Source organism: Excalfactoria chinensis, chromosome 1 (assembly GCF_039878825.1).
Source record: "Excalfactoria chinensis isolate bCotChi1 chromosome 1, bCotChi1.hap2, whole genome shotgun sequence".
Lineage (NCBI taxonomy): Eukaryota > Metazoa > Chordata > Aves > Galliformes > Phasianidae > Excalfactoria > Excalfactoria chinensis.
This window is the reverse complement of record NC_092825.1, coordinates 121993504-122009746: the sequence shown is the minus strand read 5'-3', so window position 1 is coordinate 122009746 and position 16243 is coordinate 121993504. Positions and strand designations below refer to the sequence as shown.

Genomic DNA, 16243 nt, shown 5'->3' with positions numbered 1-16243 from the left:
CTGCATGCAGATAGCTGCTTGTTAACCAGAACCAGGATTCATCATCTTGGTGTGGGGAACTGAAGCACGCTGAGCCCAGGACTTGAGGAGCCTCAGGCCTTCCTGAAGTAGCAGTAGAAAGTCAAGCAGGACCTTGAGCTCACAGCCCCTAAAGCAGTACTTAATTCAGCTGTCCACCTCCTGTGCCTTCTGCCATTTGGAATACTGCAGGTCACCCAGCACAGCCTCCAGCTGACAGTATGCAGGCTCTATGGAGACTGTCCAGCCCCATGTACGTGGCCTGGATATCCCACAGCATCCTAAATAACACTAGATGTTTATGCAGTCAAATTCTGTCCTGTTGGTTTGTGACGTTTTTCACAAACCTGACTTTGAGTTGATTCTCAGGAAAACCACAAGCTGTCAGAAAGGTCAGAAAGCAAGTGAGAGGATGTCTTCCTTCACAGGTACTCCCCATGCCTGGAGACATTAGTCAGAGCACTGTGATCAGTGGCACAGAGTCTAGTTGTAGGCCTGTAACTAGTGGTATTCTCCACAAGTCAGTGCTGGGTCCAAGCTTGCACAGTTGTCAGCAATCTGGATGAATGGGCTACCCTCAGAAAGTATGATAATGATGCAGAGATGGGAGGAGTGGATGACACATTAGAAGGCTCTGCTGCCATTCAACAAGACCTGGACAGGCTGCAGAGCTGGGCAGAGAGGAACCTGATGGGGTTCAACATGAGCAAGTGAATAGTCTTGCACCTAGGAAGGAATAACTGCATGCACCAGTACAGGACAGGAGATGATCTGCTGGAAAGGAGCTCTGCAAAGAAGGACCTGGGTGTCCTGGTGGACAATGTGCTGGTCTGGTGAGGCCACATCTGGAGCACCATGTTCAGTTGTGGGCTCCTCCATTCAAGAAAGACAGGGAGCTATTAGAGAGAGTCTAGTGGAAAGCAACAAAGCTGACTGGTGCCTGGAGCATCTCCCTTATGAGAAAAGGCTGAGACCTGCGGCATTTCACTCTGGAGAAGGTTCTGAGGGTTATCTCATCACTGTTCACCCAAAGTGCAGGAGTGAGGTCAGTGGAGGTAGAGTCTTTTTGGTGGCGTGTAGCAACAGAACATAGGGGCAAGGGGCAGAAACTTGAACAAAGGTAGTACCATACAAACACAACCACTCTTTACTGTGAGGGTGATGGAGCACTGGAACTGGCTGCCTAGAGGAATTGTGGATTCTCGTTCTCTGTTGATATTCAAGACCTGTCCAGATGCCTTCCAAGCAGGGTGCCGGACCTGATGATCTCCAATTAGTCCTTTCTAACCCATACAATTCTGTGACTCTGTGAATGGACAGGGATCTAAGCACCCTGATCTAGCTGTACGTCTCCCTGTGCACTGCAGGGTGTTTGGACGAGATGATCTTGAAGGGTCCCTTCCAACTCCAACGATTCTATGACTATGGTCTGAGAGAGAACGCAGACACAGCGAACACAGCTACGCATGCGCCACCTCCCGCCCCGTCTCACTCCGCCGCCGCGGAGGCCGCCATCGCGCACGGCCAGGAAGCGGAAGCTGCGGCGGCTGCGGCGGCTGCTCTCGGTGGCGCACGCGGGGGGCTGGAGGCCGTTTCCTGCTGGGCCCACCCGGCACCCGGCCTGGCCCGGCGTCTGCGGGTGAGGCGGGGAGAGGGCGGGGAGCCGTGCCCACGCCGGAGTCTGTTGGGGTGCCGCTGGTGTCGACATTGGGGACGCTGTCGTAGTTCGTAGGGGTGAGGCTGCCGAGGGCCGGTGGCGGGGCTGCGGGCCTTTATATAAAGGGGTGTTTTTCTGTCGTTGCAGGCTGCTGGCGAGGAGCCTTCCTGCCGGCGAACGAGGCACCCGCCGCAGCGCTCCTGTTGGGGGTGCGTTTGTTGTTCGGAGCGGGCTGAGGTCGCTCCCGTTCCTTCCTTCCTTCCCGGAGCCGGGGGAACTCGCCGGCTTCGTGTGTGCCCGAGATTGCCGTCAGCTCCTTTTCTTCTGAGGCCTTGCTGAGTTTTAATTATTTGTAGGTTCTGGTGGTTGTAAAGTAATTTAAGATGTTTGTACTGCTTGGTTTTAACTCGGTAATTGACTCTTGTCTTATGAGACGTTGGTTGGGAATGGTTAAATGTCCAAAGAATGTTTAAGGGCTGTTTTATTTGACTACTGTGAGCCTGCAACTTTAAACTTGCATCTTTATTTATTTTTTTCTTATCCTGTGCTTTTTCTGTGTTATGGCTGCTGCAACGATAGTTCATGATACATCAGAAGCCGTAGAGCTCTGTGCTCCCTGTGGGTTATACCTTAAACCCATTACAAAAATGACCATCAGTGTGGCACTTCCTCAGCTGAAACAACCCGGAAAGTCCATCTCGAACTGGGAAGTGATGGAAAGACTGAAAGGGATGGTACAAACCCATCAGTTTTCCACTCTGCGGATTTCCAAAAGCACGATGGATTTCATCCGGTTCGAAGGAGAGGTCGAAAACAAAAGTTTAGTCAAGTCTTTTCTTGCGTGCCTTGATGGAAAAACGATCAAGCTGAGTGGCTTCTCCGACATCTTAAAAGTCCGTGCCGCAGAATACAAGATTGACTTTCCTACCAGGCACGACTGGGACTCGTTTTTCCGTGATGCAAAAGATATGAATGAAACTTTGCCAGGGGAAAGGCCGGATACCATTCATCTCGAAGGCTTACCTTGTAAATGGTTTGCAGCAAAGGACTCTGGCTCAGAAAAGCCAAGTGAAGAAGTCCTTACAAAAGTTTTCCAGAAATTTGGAGAAATACGTAACGTGGACATACCCATGCTGGACCCTTACAGAGAAGAAATGACTGGCAGAAACTTTCACACATTCAGCTTCGGAGGCCATTTAAATTTCGAGGCTTACGTTCAGTATCGGGAGTATGCAGGTTTCATTAAAGCCATGAATGCCCTGCGAGGAATGAAGCTGATGTTTAAAGGCGATGATGGCAAGGCTGTGGCTTGCAATATAAAGGTGAGGAGCTGTTGTCACTGATAAATGTTAATTCCATAGTTCCCTGTATTCCATACAGTTGTTTACTGTAGTGCTGAGAACAGCTGATGTTACTGTATGGTTTGGGGAACCAGCTGTAATGCAGTTTTAAAAGGGAAGTGATAGAATAAACATGTTGTTAGACTGTAAACAAAGCTGGGTGAGGCTTTTATCTCTCTTCTTTCCCCTCCCACCCCTTAAGCAAAACATTTACTGATGTAAGAACAGCTAAGGAACTACCAAATATTGTGAACATTACTTGTTAACTGGATTTTAGAAAGTAATGTATATTTTCAAATCTTGTGATTTAGTTTAAAAAATAATCTGTAGCAAGTTCAGACTCGCTAAGGCTGAATTGAAAGTGCATTTTCTTTTATGTATACTAACAGTTAGGAATTCTGGGAAGAGTGACAGCCGTTATATTTGATACCTCTGTTGATAAGGAGATCTGTCAAGTGTCAGAACTGTGAGGTAACGCTGTGTGGCCTGGATGGCCCGTGGAATACAGAGTTAATAGTGATTAGTGTACTTCGTGAACAGAAAGGCCATTCAAACATTGAAACAATATGTTAGCCTATTCCACACATTTTCTGTGAATCCAGTGTGTTGTATTAATAATATTTACATACCGAGTTCTCCAAATCGTTTTCTCTGTTACTTCATTGTCTTAGGAAGTAAAGTTATTGATGGGAGATGATCTGGAACAAGTCGGTCTCTCCAGATGCTATACCTGTGCAAGTATGGCTTAAGGAAAGCTTGTTGTGATATATTTGGAGACTTGTCTGTGTATTTACATAATGGTTGAATTGCATATTTATTTCAGCATGCTTAATTTTCATTCATCAAATCAGCAAGTAAATTTCAGGAAAAAGCTCAGATATTCATTTAGGTAATTCGGGAGCATTCAAATATTAATTCATTAAGTTTTAATTTAGACACTTACTATCTTGTTATTAATGTTGGTCAGCTGAAGCACAGACATTGCTTTTCATATACCCTCCTATTCTCAAGGGGATGTGAAATTCAAACTGTCACTTGCATGCAGTGGATTGAGGTTCCCAAATTTAGTTTCTCTGTGCAAGAGAACGCATGCCTTCCTGACAGCTGCCCTGGGATTGATAGCAAGAGAGAAGGCTGTGTCTGTGCTGTCAAGACAGATCACTTTCATACAAGGTCATAAGACTGTCCAACTCTGTTTCTACAGGGCTTTTATTGAAGCATTACTTTTATGTTGTCTGAACAAACTGAAAATGCACAGTATGTATGCCTTGTTCTGTGCTCCATGGTTCATGTCTTCCACAGTACAGTGGCCTGTGTTACAGATCCCTGCTTGCACATGTGTGGTATTACAGAGTTATAAAATCACTCAGTGGTTTGGGTTGGAAGCGTCCTTGAGGATCATCTGTTTTGAAATGCTCTGCTGTGGGAAGAGGTGCTGCCCACTAGACCAGGTTGTGGTATTTCACACGGGACTAGAGGACACCTGGAGTGCAATGTGTGTTCTTGGGTGCAGCTGGACATGGCCAAGCTGTGTCCATGCATCCTGGAAGATGAGCGTTTCCCCAGGTCTCACTGTTCAGGTCTATGCAGCATCATTCTGTTGCGTTTCCAGTGTAAAATCTGTAGCTTTAAACAACAGTCTAGTGCATCTCGATTTGGGAATCTTTGGGCTAGGATAGATGAGCAGACACTTGCTTAAACCAGATACTAAATGTTTTGGGACTGTTTATTTTCTCCTGAAGAACTTAAAGATCGCAGTGTTGCTCAGAAAGAGAAGCCTTTATTAAGGCCTATTTCTGCCCAGAGCTGTGGCATACATGAGTTGAAATTTGAATTTCCTATTCTGGTAAGCATTGGACAGCCAGGGCCTAAACCTCATGCAGTTTACAGCTGGCTGTCAAAACACAGAAAAGTGTAAACTGGGACCCAGTTGTTCTAACAGGTAGGAACTGATGTTAAGAAACATTTCCCTGCCATCTTCTTATGGGTCTCATTAGTTTTGAAAAACACTTTGTTTCTGACTGTACTTACACTGTCTTTTACATGCATTTGTTCTGAGTCAGAATTTGGTTGTTGGTGGTTTCTTTTGGGTGTTGTTTTTTTTTTCCTCACTGTTTACTTTCATCTGTTTCATCTGTTTTAAACTGTGTAAAGGTTTCTTTTGACTCAACAAAACACCTCAGTGATGCATCAATTAAGAAGCGTCAGCTTGAAAGGCAGAAGCTTCAAGAGCTTGAAAAGCAGCGAGAAGAACAGAAACGCCGGGAGAAGGAAGCTGAGGAAAAGCAAAGAGAGGAAGAAAGGTTAGTTATTGCTTGTGACTCTTAGTTATATTCTTAATAGTAAAATATGGCTAAACTGCAATTCCTCATTCATGTTTGCATCAATAGAAGACAGCTACATACTTATGAAGTTTACTTACTCCTGCAGCTGAGACAAAGCTCTTAAAACTGCATGAGACTATTGTAGTCCTTTCAAAGTAGTAAGGTTCAGGGATCATGGGACCTGGAGATGAAGAAGCATAGTTTGAACTTCTTTTTTTCCTGTATGTAATTCTAAGGTCATGAAACTTACGCATTTCTTCTACGAGTAAGTAACAGATATTGCAAAGTTTGTTTACTCTTAGCATTGGTATTTTTCTTGGAAAGAATGAGATAAAAGCATGTTTTAAGAAAGTGGATGTAAATCCAGATGTCACATGGCAGCTATTCAGAATATAAATGTTAATGCAGCATTTTTTTTCCCCACATTTCATGATGTCCGTTTGTTTTGATAGGTATCATTTCTCACTGCTTAATTTTTAGGTATTTAACAGTTTCTACAAGTGTGATGTAAACCATCTTATTGAAGCAGAACTGTTAATTTACTCAGTAAGGGTACTTAGATTGTCACGTAGAGTTATGTTTGGTTCAACATACTAAAACTGCATAATATTCAGTTTCTTGTAACCATATTTTATGATTGAATACCTGCCTATTTTTAAATACCGAAGGGCTGAAAAATGCACTGTTCTTTATTTCAGTTTTTCAGTAATCAACAAATATGTACAGAGTACAAAATATATTTATACATATATATATTTTTATTACTATTTATTTATTATATTTTATATACAGCCAGAGTCTAAAATTGCACCTGCCCTAGGCAAGGTAAAAATCTAATCTCGTTTTAGGAAGCAGAGAGAACTTGAAGAATATGAGAGAGAGAGAAAGAGAGAAGAAAAATTGCGCAAGAGAGAACAGAAGCAGAAAGATCGTGAAGTTAGACGAAACAAAAAGCAGCTTGAGAAACTTCAAGCTGAAGAACAGAAGAAACTTCAAGAGAAGATAAAGTTAGAAGAAAGGAAGCTCCTGTTGGCTCAGAGAAATCTTCAGTCTATTAGGCTAATTGCAGAACTGCTAAGCAGGGCAAAGGTAACTATTATTTATTACAGAAGCTGATGAGAAACCCAGCAGAACAACTGATGTGGGTGGGAGTGGGGACTGTTGCTCCTTAAGGAGTGGTACCAAACCTGTTGTTTAGTTCAAAAATGCAAAAAGTGCAGTGAACCGTGTTTCTCCCTTGGTAAAACATGCAGTATGATAAATGAAAAAGCTAACTTGAATCTGTAGTCCTTCCAAGACTAATTGGCAGTCCTGCTCTCAAGGCCAGGAAAAGAATGTAAGCATGATAAAGTTGATTGAACAGAGGCTAAGGTACAAGACTTCTCATTTCTAATTTGAATTTTGGTACTCTTTCCATTCTAGCCTTCTGCAGTTTTACTATTTCCACTTTCAGAGAAAGGGGTTTCGTTATTTGTTATTTAAAAAGCATGTCAAATGATTTATCTTTAGAAAAAGTACTGTAGATTAAAGTTTTGAATGTTAGATTCTGTCTGTAATGGTGAAGGTTTTATTTTTTCACTAGCATTTGATTAATATTTGGATAAAGTTTTGTTTAGGTATTATGTAATAAACTTGAATGCACTTTATTTTGCAGCAGTGAAAAGCGGTGTGGCAAAGCACACTTCTGTTCTTTGGTGCTGGTCTATCTTAGTAGTGTTTTTGAGTTAGAGCTCATACAGGGCTAAATGGTCAATTGTATGCTAGGAGAAAAGAGGAATATTTCTTGCAGGCTTCGTGGTGGTGAAGCAGACTGATAAAATAGGAGTTTTATTTTCTATCTAAAATGTCAAGGAAACATGAACAGATCTATAAATATTTTCTTTACTCTTACTTTCCCTTTGATTGTCTTTCAGACAGTGAAGCTTTTGGAGCAAGAACAAAATGAAGAAAAGATCCGTCTTCAGCAACTAGAGGAGAAGCGAAAGCTTCAGGAGGCTGAGCTCAGACGTGTGGAAGAAGAAAAAGAAAGAGCACTGGGGTTGCAAAGAAAAGAAAAAGAACTGAGGGAGAAACTACTGAATAATCTTCTTAGCAAGAAAATGGATGCAGTCCATCAAAGCAAAGAAGAAACGGAAGAATCTCAGTCTGGCACTGTGAAAACTGCTAGTGATGTTCCACCCACTGTGTCATCCAGCTGCATCACTTCTACCTCAGGACAGGCTGTTACAGGCAAACTGGCATCAGACCCTCAAAGAAAACTACCATCCCCTGAGAATGTAAATGCTCAATGCAAATATTTGAATGGCAGTATTCATGACAGAGTTGATGTCAAAGAAGGTCAGAAACTTCCTACCACAGACTCAGAGAGGTGTTCAGAGAAAAGAAGTTCAGGTGTACTGTCATGTGTTCTTGCCAATAACCAGCAGCAGAATACCTGCAGGAAGGACTCGCGCTGTGAGCAAGGCAAACATAGCACAGAGCCAAGGAGAAGAAAGAGCCGTTCGTGTAGCAGCGTAAACACTGATGAGAGTAAGGGTAAACGAGACAGAAGCAGGCACAGAAGAGATGTGAGTTACCAGGATGAAAGAAGGAGGAGGGAAAGGAGGTATTATAGACACTCTAGCAGAAGTTACAGTCCTCGACGAAGTCACAGTCCTCGTCGAAGAAGTGTAAGTCCCAGGCGTTCACATTATAGAAGAACTCGCAGTAGTGAACGTAAACGAGACAGAAGAGAAAAGAGTCGTAGTCGCAGAAGCTCAAGCAGAAAACGAAGGTATCGGAGGAGATCACTGAGTAAGCAAAGGAGTACTTGGAGTGGGTAGTGAAGGCCCTGACTGTTTGAAAATGCTGTGGTTGGACACAAGGGCCAGAAAGTTGTAAATGAGACCTCACTCGAGTGACTGCTTTAAGAAAACACTTTTGATTCAACCAATGCATCCAGTCCCTAAAATAGATGCCTGATTTTTATTATTTTTTTGAAGTTCTGTTGTGCTTTGTTGTCTCTTTCTAGCATTCTACCACAGTGTAGGTGTACTGCTTGTATTTGAAATCCTACTGTGCTAAAAGCCAACCTGCTTCTTCAGTTTTTGGTTTACTAAATTGTAATTTCAGCTGATTTACTTTTCCTTGGTTTGAGAAGTACATATGTGCCAGTTACAGGACATCCAGGTGTGACATGCTTTGACACACAGATTAATCTAAAATGCTTTCTGGTGTACTTAATGAAATCATGTTGAACAAAGTAGAAATTTTGCTGACTGAGACTGGTAACAATTTGATTCTTAAAACTCACTATAAAGATATGCAGGAAATCTTTTAAACTGCTGTGATTCCTTCATACATCTGTATTGTGCCAGGCTTTGTTGACCAAATTATTCTGGTATGTAACGCCGTTTGTGTAGTAATACTTTCCACGTAAGCAAGGCACACTGGTGTAGGAAGAAAGAATCAGTGGTAAAAAGGTTGAAAAGTTGTTCTGTTGCCTTGTTGACATACTTGGCTTTTAATTACTTTGGGTGGTGTGAAGCCACTTGAAGCATTTTTTCAGGTACGTACAGAGCTAGACATTGTCTTTTGAAAAAGGGGCCTTCTTGCTAAATTATTTTTACTTGTGGTGTTGGAAAGTAAGGCTGCAGTGTCTCTTGTTAAATGCATTTAAGAATACATTTGCTTCTAAAATGGAGCTCAGGAATATTAAAAGCTATAACATTACAGTGAAAGAGTTTATTTTGCCTTTTTATGGTAAAATTAAAGAGAAAACTGTTTCCAGTGAACTGAAGTTGCTGTTTTCATGTGTCAGTATGTTAATATCTGCAGAATTGTTGTACGCGAATCTTTTTGTCCCCCCCAGAAAATTGAATAATGAGGCTTAGCTGCTTGTCTTGCCAGTCCTGTGATGTACAGCTGCATCCACTGTTAATTCAGCAGGATGTTTGCTCTCGGGGTGCAGTTTTCCCCACACTGATGTGGGGAGTGCCTCTTTGTTTCTCTCCTTGAATCCATAGACTGATTTATCTAAGTCATCTCAGTACTACCAGTCTCCCGAATTTGGAGCGGCTGCTTTTGTTGATGAGTTAATTTTCTACAGTCTTTGCTGAAGTGTTAGAAGCCTATCTGAAGATAAACTTACATTTTGTAATAGTTTGGCTGAAACCCAATATAATGTTCATTGCAAGTTTTGATGAAACGCCTGTTTGTAGATTTCTATGATTCTCTTTAGCCTGCTATCAAATAACTGACATGCTATCCATGGTAACATATTTGAGGGAAGGAGAAAAAAACAACAACTGTGATTCCATCTGTAGTCCTGTAAGAGGTGGACCTAAGGCTGTCAATACCAGTGTCTTTGAGCTCAGGGTTTAGGGTTCTTACTAGCTTAGTATTTCCACAATATATCCTGTGGATTTCCACTGGGATTTATGTCAGGGTCTTGACAATTAATATATGTAATTGGGGAAATGCTAGTTGTAGTTCTTCTTTGAGGAGGTCTTCAGACTGTTAATGCACTGTTATTGCCATATGTGGAAGCAGTTAAGGCAGTGGAAGTCATCAAGAAGTGTTCGTATTAGGAAAATCCAAGAAATACTGTTTGTTGATAGAAAAGAAAGCCGTGCTGGATAGGTGGCTTGGCATTTTTCACTCTGAAGAAGGCACCAAGAGCAGGCTTGATATCCCATCCTGAAGTGATTAAATTCTGTAAGTTCCCCTGATGTCCCATGCAGTGTCTGAGGTCAGAGAAGATAAGCAGGGGCTGAGGGAGGGAAGAGGAAGGATAGTTCATGTGTTAGGCTTTGATTGTTTAGCCTGACACACCATATTGAGCACTGTCTTCATACAACATTCAAAAAGTACAGTAACATAAGGTACTCAGTTTATTGAAAGCCTAAAAGTGTTTTGTAGCTGCTTGCAAATCCTTACCTTCTGAAATGTCAAGAGGGAATATGAAGGTAGTCTTCTTTCAGTCAGCCAGCTCAGCCCAATCACAGCCTCTTAAAACTTGCTTAAAGTTGCCCAATAAATGCTCAGTAAGGATTTCATCTAGTTTTAAAACTTTGTGGTATTGTTTCAGATGCATGTTTTGCTTCAAAGCTCTCCAAAGTCTTTTCGGTGCAGAACCCACTGAAATGAATACTGCATCCTATTTCATTGTAACGTGGGTCTGGCTGGGATGGTGTTAACTTCATTCATAGCCGTGAGCAGTTCAGTGGTGCTTGGTTGTTGTTACTCAGTTATATATTGAGATGCACAGCTACATGAACTCCAGGACAATAACAAAAATAATGTCATCCTATGGTGCCTGGGACTGCAAGATAATCTTTTGTCAGCTGAATGACTAACATGGTACAGTGGTACTTCTTTATAGACCAACTTCTTTGTCTACACAATCTGTTCTTTCTGTTGGTAACCCAGGACTCGTCGTGTTTAGTCTGTTTCACTGTATGTGGGCTTGATAGCGATGCCTATAGCTAAATGCTTTCATACTGCTAGTAACCAACAGCGCCCACAAGCTGGTCAGTTTAAAACCTGTTCGGATATTTTTCTACAGCTCAAGGCAATGTGATAAGTGTGGATGTACTGTGGAACTGTAGTGGGTGCCACCACGTTTTTGTTGTTGGTTCCCAAATTCAGCATTGATGATGTCTTTGAACTGCAAAGAAACTTGTCGAGACTGTAATCTTTTGATACACAACCATAAATTATGCGCTGCTCTGCCCAACACCATTCATTAAAATTTTTTTCTTATGGCTGGGGTATGTGCTTGTAATACTTCAAAATGCTCGGTGACGCGATAACATGAAAAACAGTATTTTTGATAGTAATCGCTTGTTCTCTATTGATTGTATGTCATTATATCTCTACCAAGTGTATTCTAGAGGTCTTTGTGTTTCAAACGAAAGAATCTGGAATACTGGCAGGCTTTGCTATGGCTTCTAGAAGCTTAAATATTACAATCACTGATATTTTATCCTCTTCTGGAAGAATATTGTGATGCTGGTTTCTTAAAGCTCATCTGGCTGCACGTATTTGCAAGACTGACATTGAGGAGCTGATAAAATTAGTTTGTCTTCACCTTCCTTAACATTTACTAAGAGTTAGCAACTAATGATTATCAAAGACACTCAAAATACTTCTGAAGTACTGAATTGAAGTTGATACGGTTGAATATTGGATAGATACTGACTAACGCTTAAGGCTACTCTGCTAACTTTACTCTCAGGCATTTAGCTGCTAGAAATCCAACTGTGAGAATTTCTGCAAAGGTGTCTATCTGCATGTTTTAACTCCTGAAACTGGACTATGAGAATTATGTACTAGTGGTTATCTGACTTGTACTCTTTGCGTTGACTTGCCATGAGATATGCATTACTTTTGTTTGTTGCATCAGAGTTATTTATGTATTATTCCATTTGTTAGTGCCCTTATTGGTTAATTTATTTCCCTTGTGAAGTGACCAGGAATAGAGGAATAGAGATTTATATCAGCATTTTTATCAGAAACGTGACTGGAAGAGCAGCTTATTCAACAGAAAATACTTCTTACACACAGGAACCGTCCAAGCCCTGCAATCTCTTGTTACGTCTTTATTCAGTGACATAAAATAAAGGGATATGAGTGATTAGGTTTTACTAATAAAAAAACTTCATATGCCCTGTAAAAATAGCATCTTGAAAACTGTTAAAGAGTAAATGGTAATTTTAACAGTGGCTTCTAAGATAGCAAACAGGATTGTGAAGTTGATGACTGATCAGTGCACTCTGGACATCACAGCAGGTGTCAGCTTGAGGGCAGTTTTGAACACATTCAGGATCACGTAAGAGACTTGAAGGTGCTCATGTTTAATAGCAGGGGTACAAGGTATTAGGTAAGGCAGCAATTAAACTGACTAGTTTGGTCTGTGCCTTAATTTATAAATGGGTAAGGAAAATCAACAGCTGTTATCTTGTATTGTTATACAGGTTAAATCTTTTTTCAATTACCATTAAAAGAAAATATATGTATTGCCTGTGTCTGGTATGCTGCCTTTGAGGTTTGGTTATAATCTGGATGCAACAGCCATTTCATTAAGCTTATGTTGTATTGATGTGGTCCTTCTCCAGCCTGATGAGCATGTTACTTGCAGAATCTCTCTCGCAGCATCACAATAAATTTAGAGCTGTCTCTAGAGTGTGTATAAAGCCACAAACCAGTTGCAGTTCTTCCTTCAGAATGGGGTATGCGGCAGCTATCCCATTGCTATCTCATGTTCCCACATGTATTATTTTACTGGTATCAAAAGGAACTGTACCAGTATTTTTCTGTTGTACTTAATCAGTTGCCAGGCTAAAGGCCTGGTATGCATAGCCATTCTTTTTTCTTTTTTTTCTAATCCTAATACAGAAAGCACGCTGTACCAATTTTCTTCTCACATGCTGTATCCCCTGACAGCATCTCCTGCTACCTTACAATAAATCTGTAAATTAGTTTTTGCCATAGGAGTAGGTGCAACTTCTGAAAGGATAAAGCTGTTTGGAATGTTTTTCAGTTGATAATTAATCTAGTTACCTGTGCTCTGTGACAGCTGTGATGTGAGTTCCACCTGGTCCTGGGATGCTCAGGAGTGCCATTCTTGAAACAACCATTTGTAGGACAACGCAAGGGGTTGATGGTGTTGGGGGTACTCTGGGTAGGTCTCCAGCCCAGAAGTCTCATCCTCCCCAGCAAGTATTTGAGCAAGTATTTATCACCTTGCAGGGACAGATCTTCCCTGCAATTGTGTGCATGATTATGGACATACGCCTGAGTAAGCACCTAGGAAGTACTACTAGGAGTGTCTGCTGCTCCCTGCTTTACCAGGAGAGGGAAGGGCTGTCAGTTCCATCTGCCCTGAACGTTGATCACAAAGAGCATAAGGCTGTAAGAAGCATTTGAGGAGTATCAGCCCTGAATCAGAGGGGTGCTTGCTAATGCCAAGCCATGGGGAGACTTGCCACTGAAGCTCAGTTTGGAAGTAATGGATTGCTTATGACTTGAAATATGTTCTCAGTCAGAGTTTCTGCTGTATGGTAAACTGAGAAAAGAGAAGGAGACTGAGCAGGGTATACAGGATTCCCTGCCCTCTACAAATGTCTGCCAGTAGTGTATGTGATGTTGGTTTCAAAACTAATAACCAAACATGGAAAGAAGAAGTGCAAAAGAAGAAAGTAAATGTTCTATTGAAACTGAATGTTCTGTTTCAAAGAAAAAAGTATGATACTGTCCTGGCTTGTTAGCCAAGACAAAAAAAGCACCAGCTATTATCTTAATGAACTTCCAGGCCAACTGACACCTGCTAATAAGCTCAGTACATTCAGAGGCTTAATAACGTTAGTGAGAACAGTTGTTTCCATACTGGTGTTATGGAAGCATGTTGGTGTGGTAATGTCCCTGAGATCTGTCCTTAACTGCTCATAAAGGAAGTTGCGTGCATGAAAATGCTGTTGGCTGTCATTTCTCAGCAGCAGGCACATTAATTTCACTTGGAATCTGCTTTATTCATTAATATTTAAATGCTATACAATAACAGTGTTTTGTTTTTGTCCTATTTGTCTGTAGTACAAAGATAAATTTATCATCAGAACAGAAGCCTGGAGATAAAGTATTCACTTTAGCCTGCGTGTGTGATCTAAGTGCTATGACAAAAACCTTGATGGGGTTTTCAGAGGCAGAAAGTCACTGCGAGTTCATGTTCATGAATGCATTTTTAGCTTAAGAGGATCTTAGGCTTTAAGCCCCAGTAGCAATTTACTTGAAAACAGCAACACACTGTGTGTCTACATCAATCTGATGCAAGTTATCCGTAACCTTCCTCCCCTATAACTCGCTGCTGGTAGTAATCCCATTAGATGATTACATCTGGTGTCCTCAACAGATGGATTTAGACAATTGAAAAAGTACTCCAGGTGGTTTAATCGCCTGTGTGGTCGTTTTTATAACCAGAGCCTCTTGTAGCTACAAATTTGCCTTAACTGGAGTGGATCTATGCCCCATTACCAGGTTCCATCACTTGTGCACACAAACATCTTGTTATTTAGTTAAAACTACAGCAATTGAGATGTTTTAAAGCTTTTCTTTTCCTGTACTTGCAAGCTGTGTTGTCCAGGATGGTGAGCTCTATGTGTTTGTACAGTTGGGGTGTGCCATACCTTTTTTTATGTTTGGCTGAAGTTTTTTGGTAATGCAGTATACCTTGTGTTGATAGACTATAGGAAACGTGGATGGTTTCTGAGTTGTGTACAGAAGGGAAAAAAGCTGATAACCTACTACAAGAGTTAGTTTCAGTTAGCTAGTCATTTCACTGTTTTATTGCTGGCTAATACAAGTACGGTATTTTCTATCTATAATGAAAGGAACATAATAGAAAATATGGATTGTCAAAAGGATTACATAGTGGAAACTTTCAGTTATTAAAGTTTCGCTGCATCCTCAGAGTGGCTAAAAGGGAAGCAAGGGAAACTCTGAACTGGCTTGTTTCTACCTCTTCTTGCTTTTTCAAAGGAAAAGCACTAAAAATTTTGTGTTGGGACAGTGGTGTAAGAACACCTTTTTAAAGATGCACTAAGATAAAGTACACAAAGTGTTGAGTTGCATTGTATTGCTCAGGTTTTGCCTGTTAACCTTACTGCTGAAGCATGGAAAAAGCAACTAGAAATGTATTGTTTTGTAATATGTTGCTATTGTCATGTCACCCAAGTCGTGGTCTGATTTAATCTTACTACCTGAGGGGTGACTAAATGTATAATATGAACACTGTGATTCTTTCCTTTTTGGAAAGAGCCTGCTTTTACAAAATGCTGAGGGCATGATGACCGGCATTTACAAGCTGGTGTAATGAACAGGGGGGCCAATGATCCATTCCACATCTGTCATTTGGAGATCATCTCATAGACACCTGCAAAATAAAAGAAAGCATAGAGTAAGTTCAGTTCCTCATAGACTTTGTCTGAATGACAACTGTCAGAACAAATTGGTCACTGTGACAAAGCAGGACAGTGGACAGGCTCTTTTAGCCTCTCCTCGCCTTTGCTCTTTTTGTACCTATGGATAGGGCATGCCCCATGGCAGTCTGTGGACCTGTGCGCATCACAGCACTTCTCAGGTCCCCTCCTGCCTGCTTTGCAGTAGTTATGCCAGTCTTTAACTCACATGGCTATGCCTTGATTCCCCAGGCACACTATTTTGATCTGAACAAGTCGCTGTTTCAGTGGGATCAAGGCTGTATGTGTTTTCCTAGTTCACGATGATCAATGGATGAGAGGAACTGGAGAAATCAGAGATGCTGGGCTTGACCAGGAGGATGTCCAGACCACGCTGAACTGAATGGATGCTCCTCCACTCATAACTCATGAGAATGTCCCAGTTTCGCTTCTGAAGAAGCATGTCACCAAGTTGTCTCCTGTCCTCTGGTCCCATTTCATTGGGCTTCCTGCTCTATGGTTGTCTCTCAGCATGAAGACATCAGTGTGATGGGATATAGCTGCTTTTGAAGAAGCCTAGGATAAGACTTAATTTTGGTTTATGAAGTGGTGCATTGTACTGAGTTCAGGTTTTTCATATTTGCTCTGTAGTGAGTTCTTTAGAGCTCATTTTTCCTCAGACATCTTCAACTTTCAGTTGTTTCTGAAGTACCATCATGTTAATTAACCACTGAGCCAATGGTAATCTGCACCGCTTCTTAGCCTTGTGCTTGATGATGAAAGACGCAAAGAAATAGTTGAGGCTGCCTAAAAAAAACCCTGTTGAAGGTAAATAACTTAGCTTATGTGTTTGTTAACCAAAGTGCTTCTGAGAAGCAATGAGATTAAGTGGATCAGCTGGTGTGCTGTGCCTAGTGGAAAGAAGCTTAAATTAAGAGGAGCAGAGAATCTGTGCCTCAGTACTGAAGGGAG

The 16243-nt window shown here is 41.4% G+C and overlaps 1 protein-coding gene across 4 annotated transcripts; it reads left to right on the top strand.

Annotated features, from left to right (window-relative positions):
• Window positions 1–1521: 1521 nt before the first annotated feature.
• On the top strand, window positions 1522–11079 carry AKAP17A (A-kinase anchoring protein 17A). 4 transcript variants are annotated; one of them, XM_072355506.1, is made up of 6 exons: window positions 1522–1657; window positions 1823–2027; window positions 2255–2997; window positions 5170–5318; window positions 6188–6428; window positions 7253–11079. In XM_072355506.1, the coding sequence occupies exons 3-6, from the start codon at window positions 2323–2325 to the stop codon at window positions 8159–8161; spliced, it is 1974 nt and encodes a 657-aa protein (XP_072211607.1). In that variant the 5' UTR covers window positions 1522–1657; window positions 1823–2027; window positions 2255–2322; the 3' UTR covers window positions 8162–11079. The 4 variants fall into 4 exon arrangements, with proteins under 4 accessions (XP_072211607.1, XP_072211582.1, XP_072211598.1 ...); XM_072355481.1 differs by having other exon boundaries at window positions 1823–2997; XM_072355497.1 differs by having other exon boundaries at window positions 1577–2027.
• The last annotated feature ends 5164 nt before the right edge of the window (window positions 11080–16243 follow it).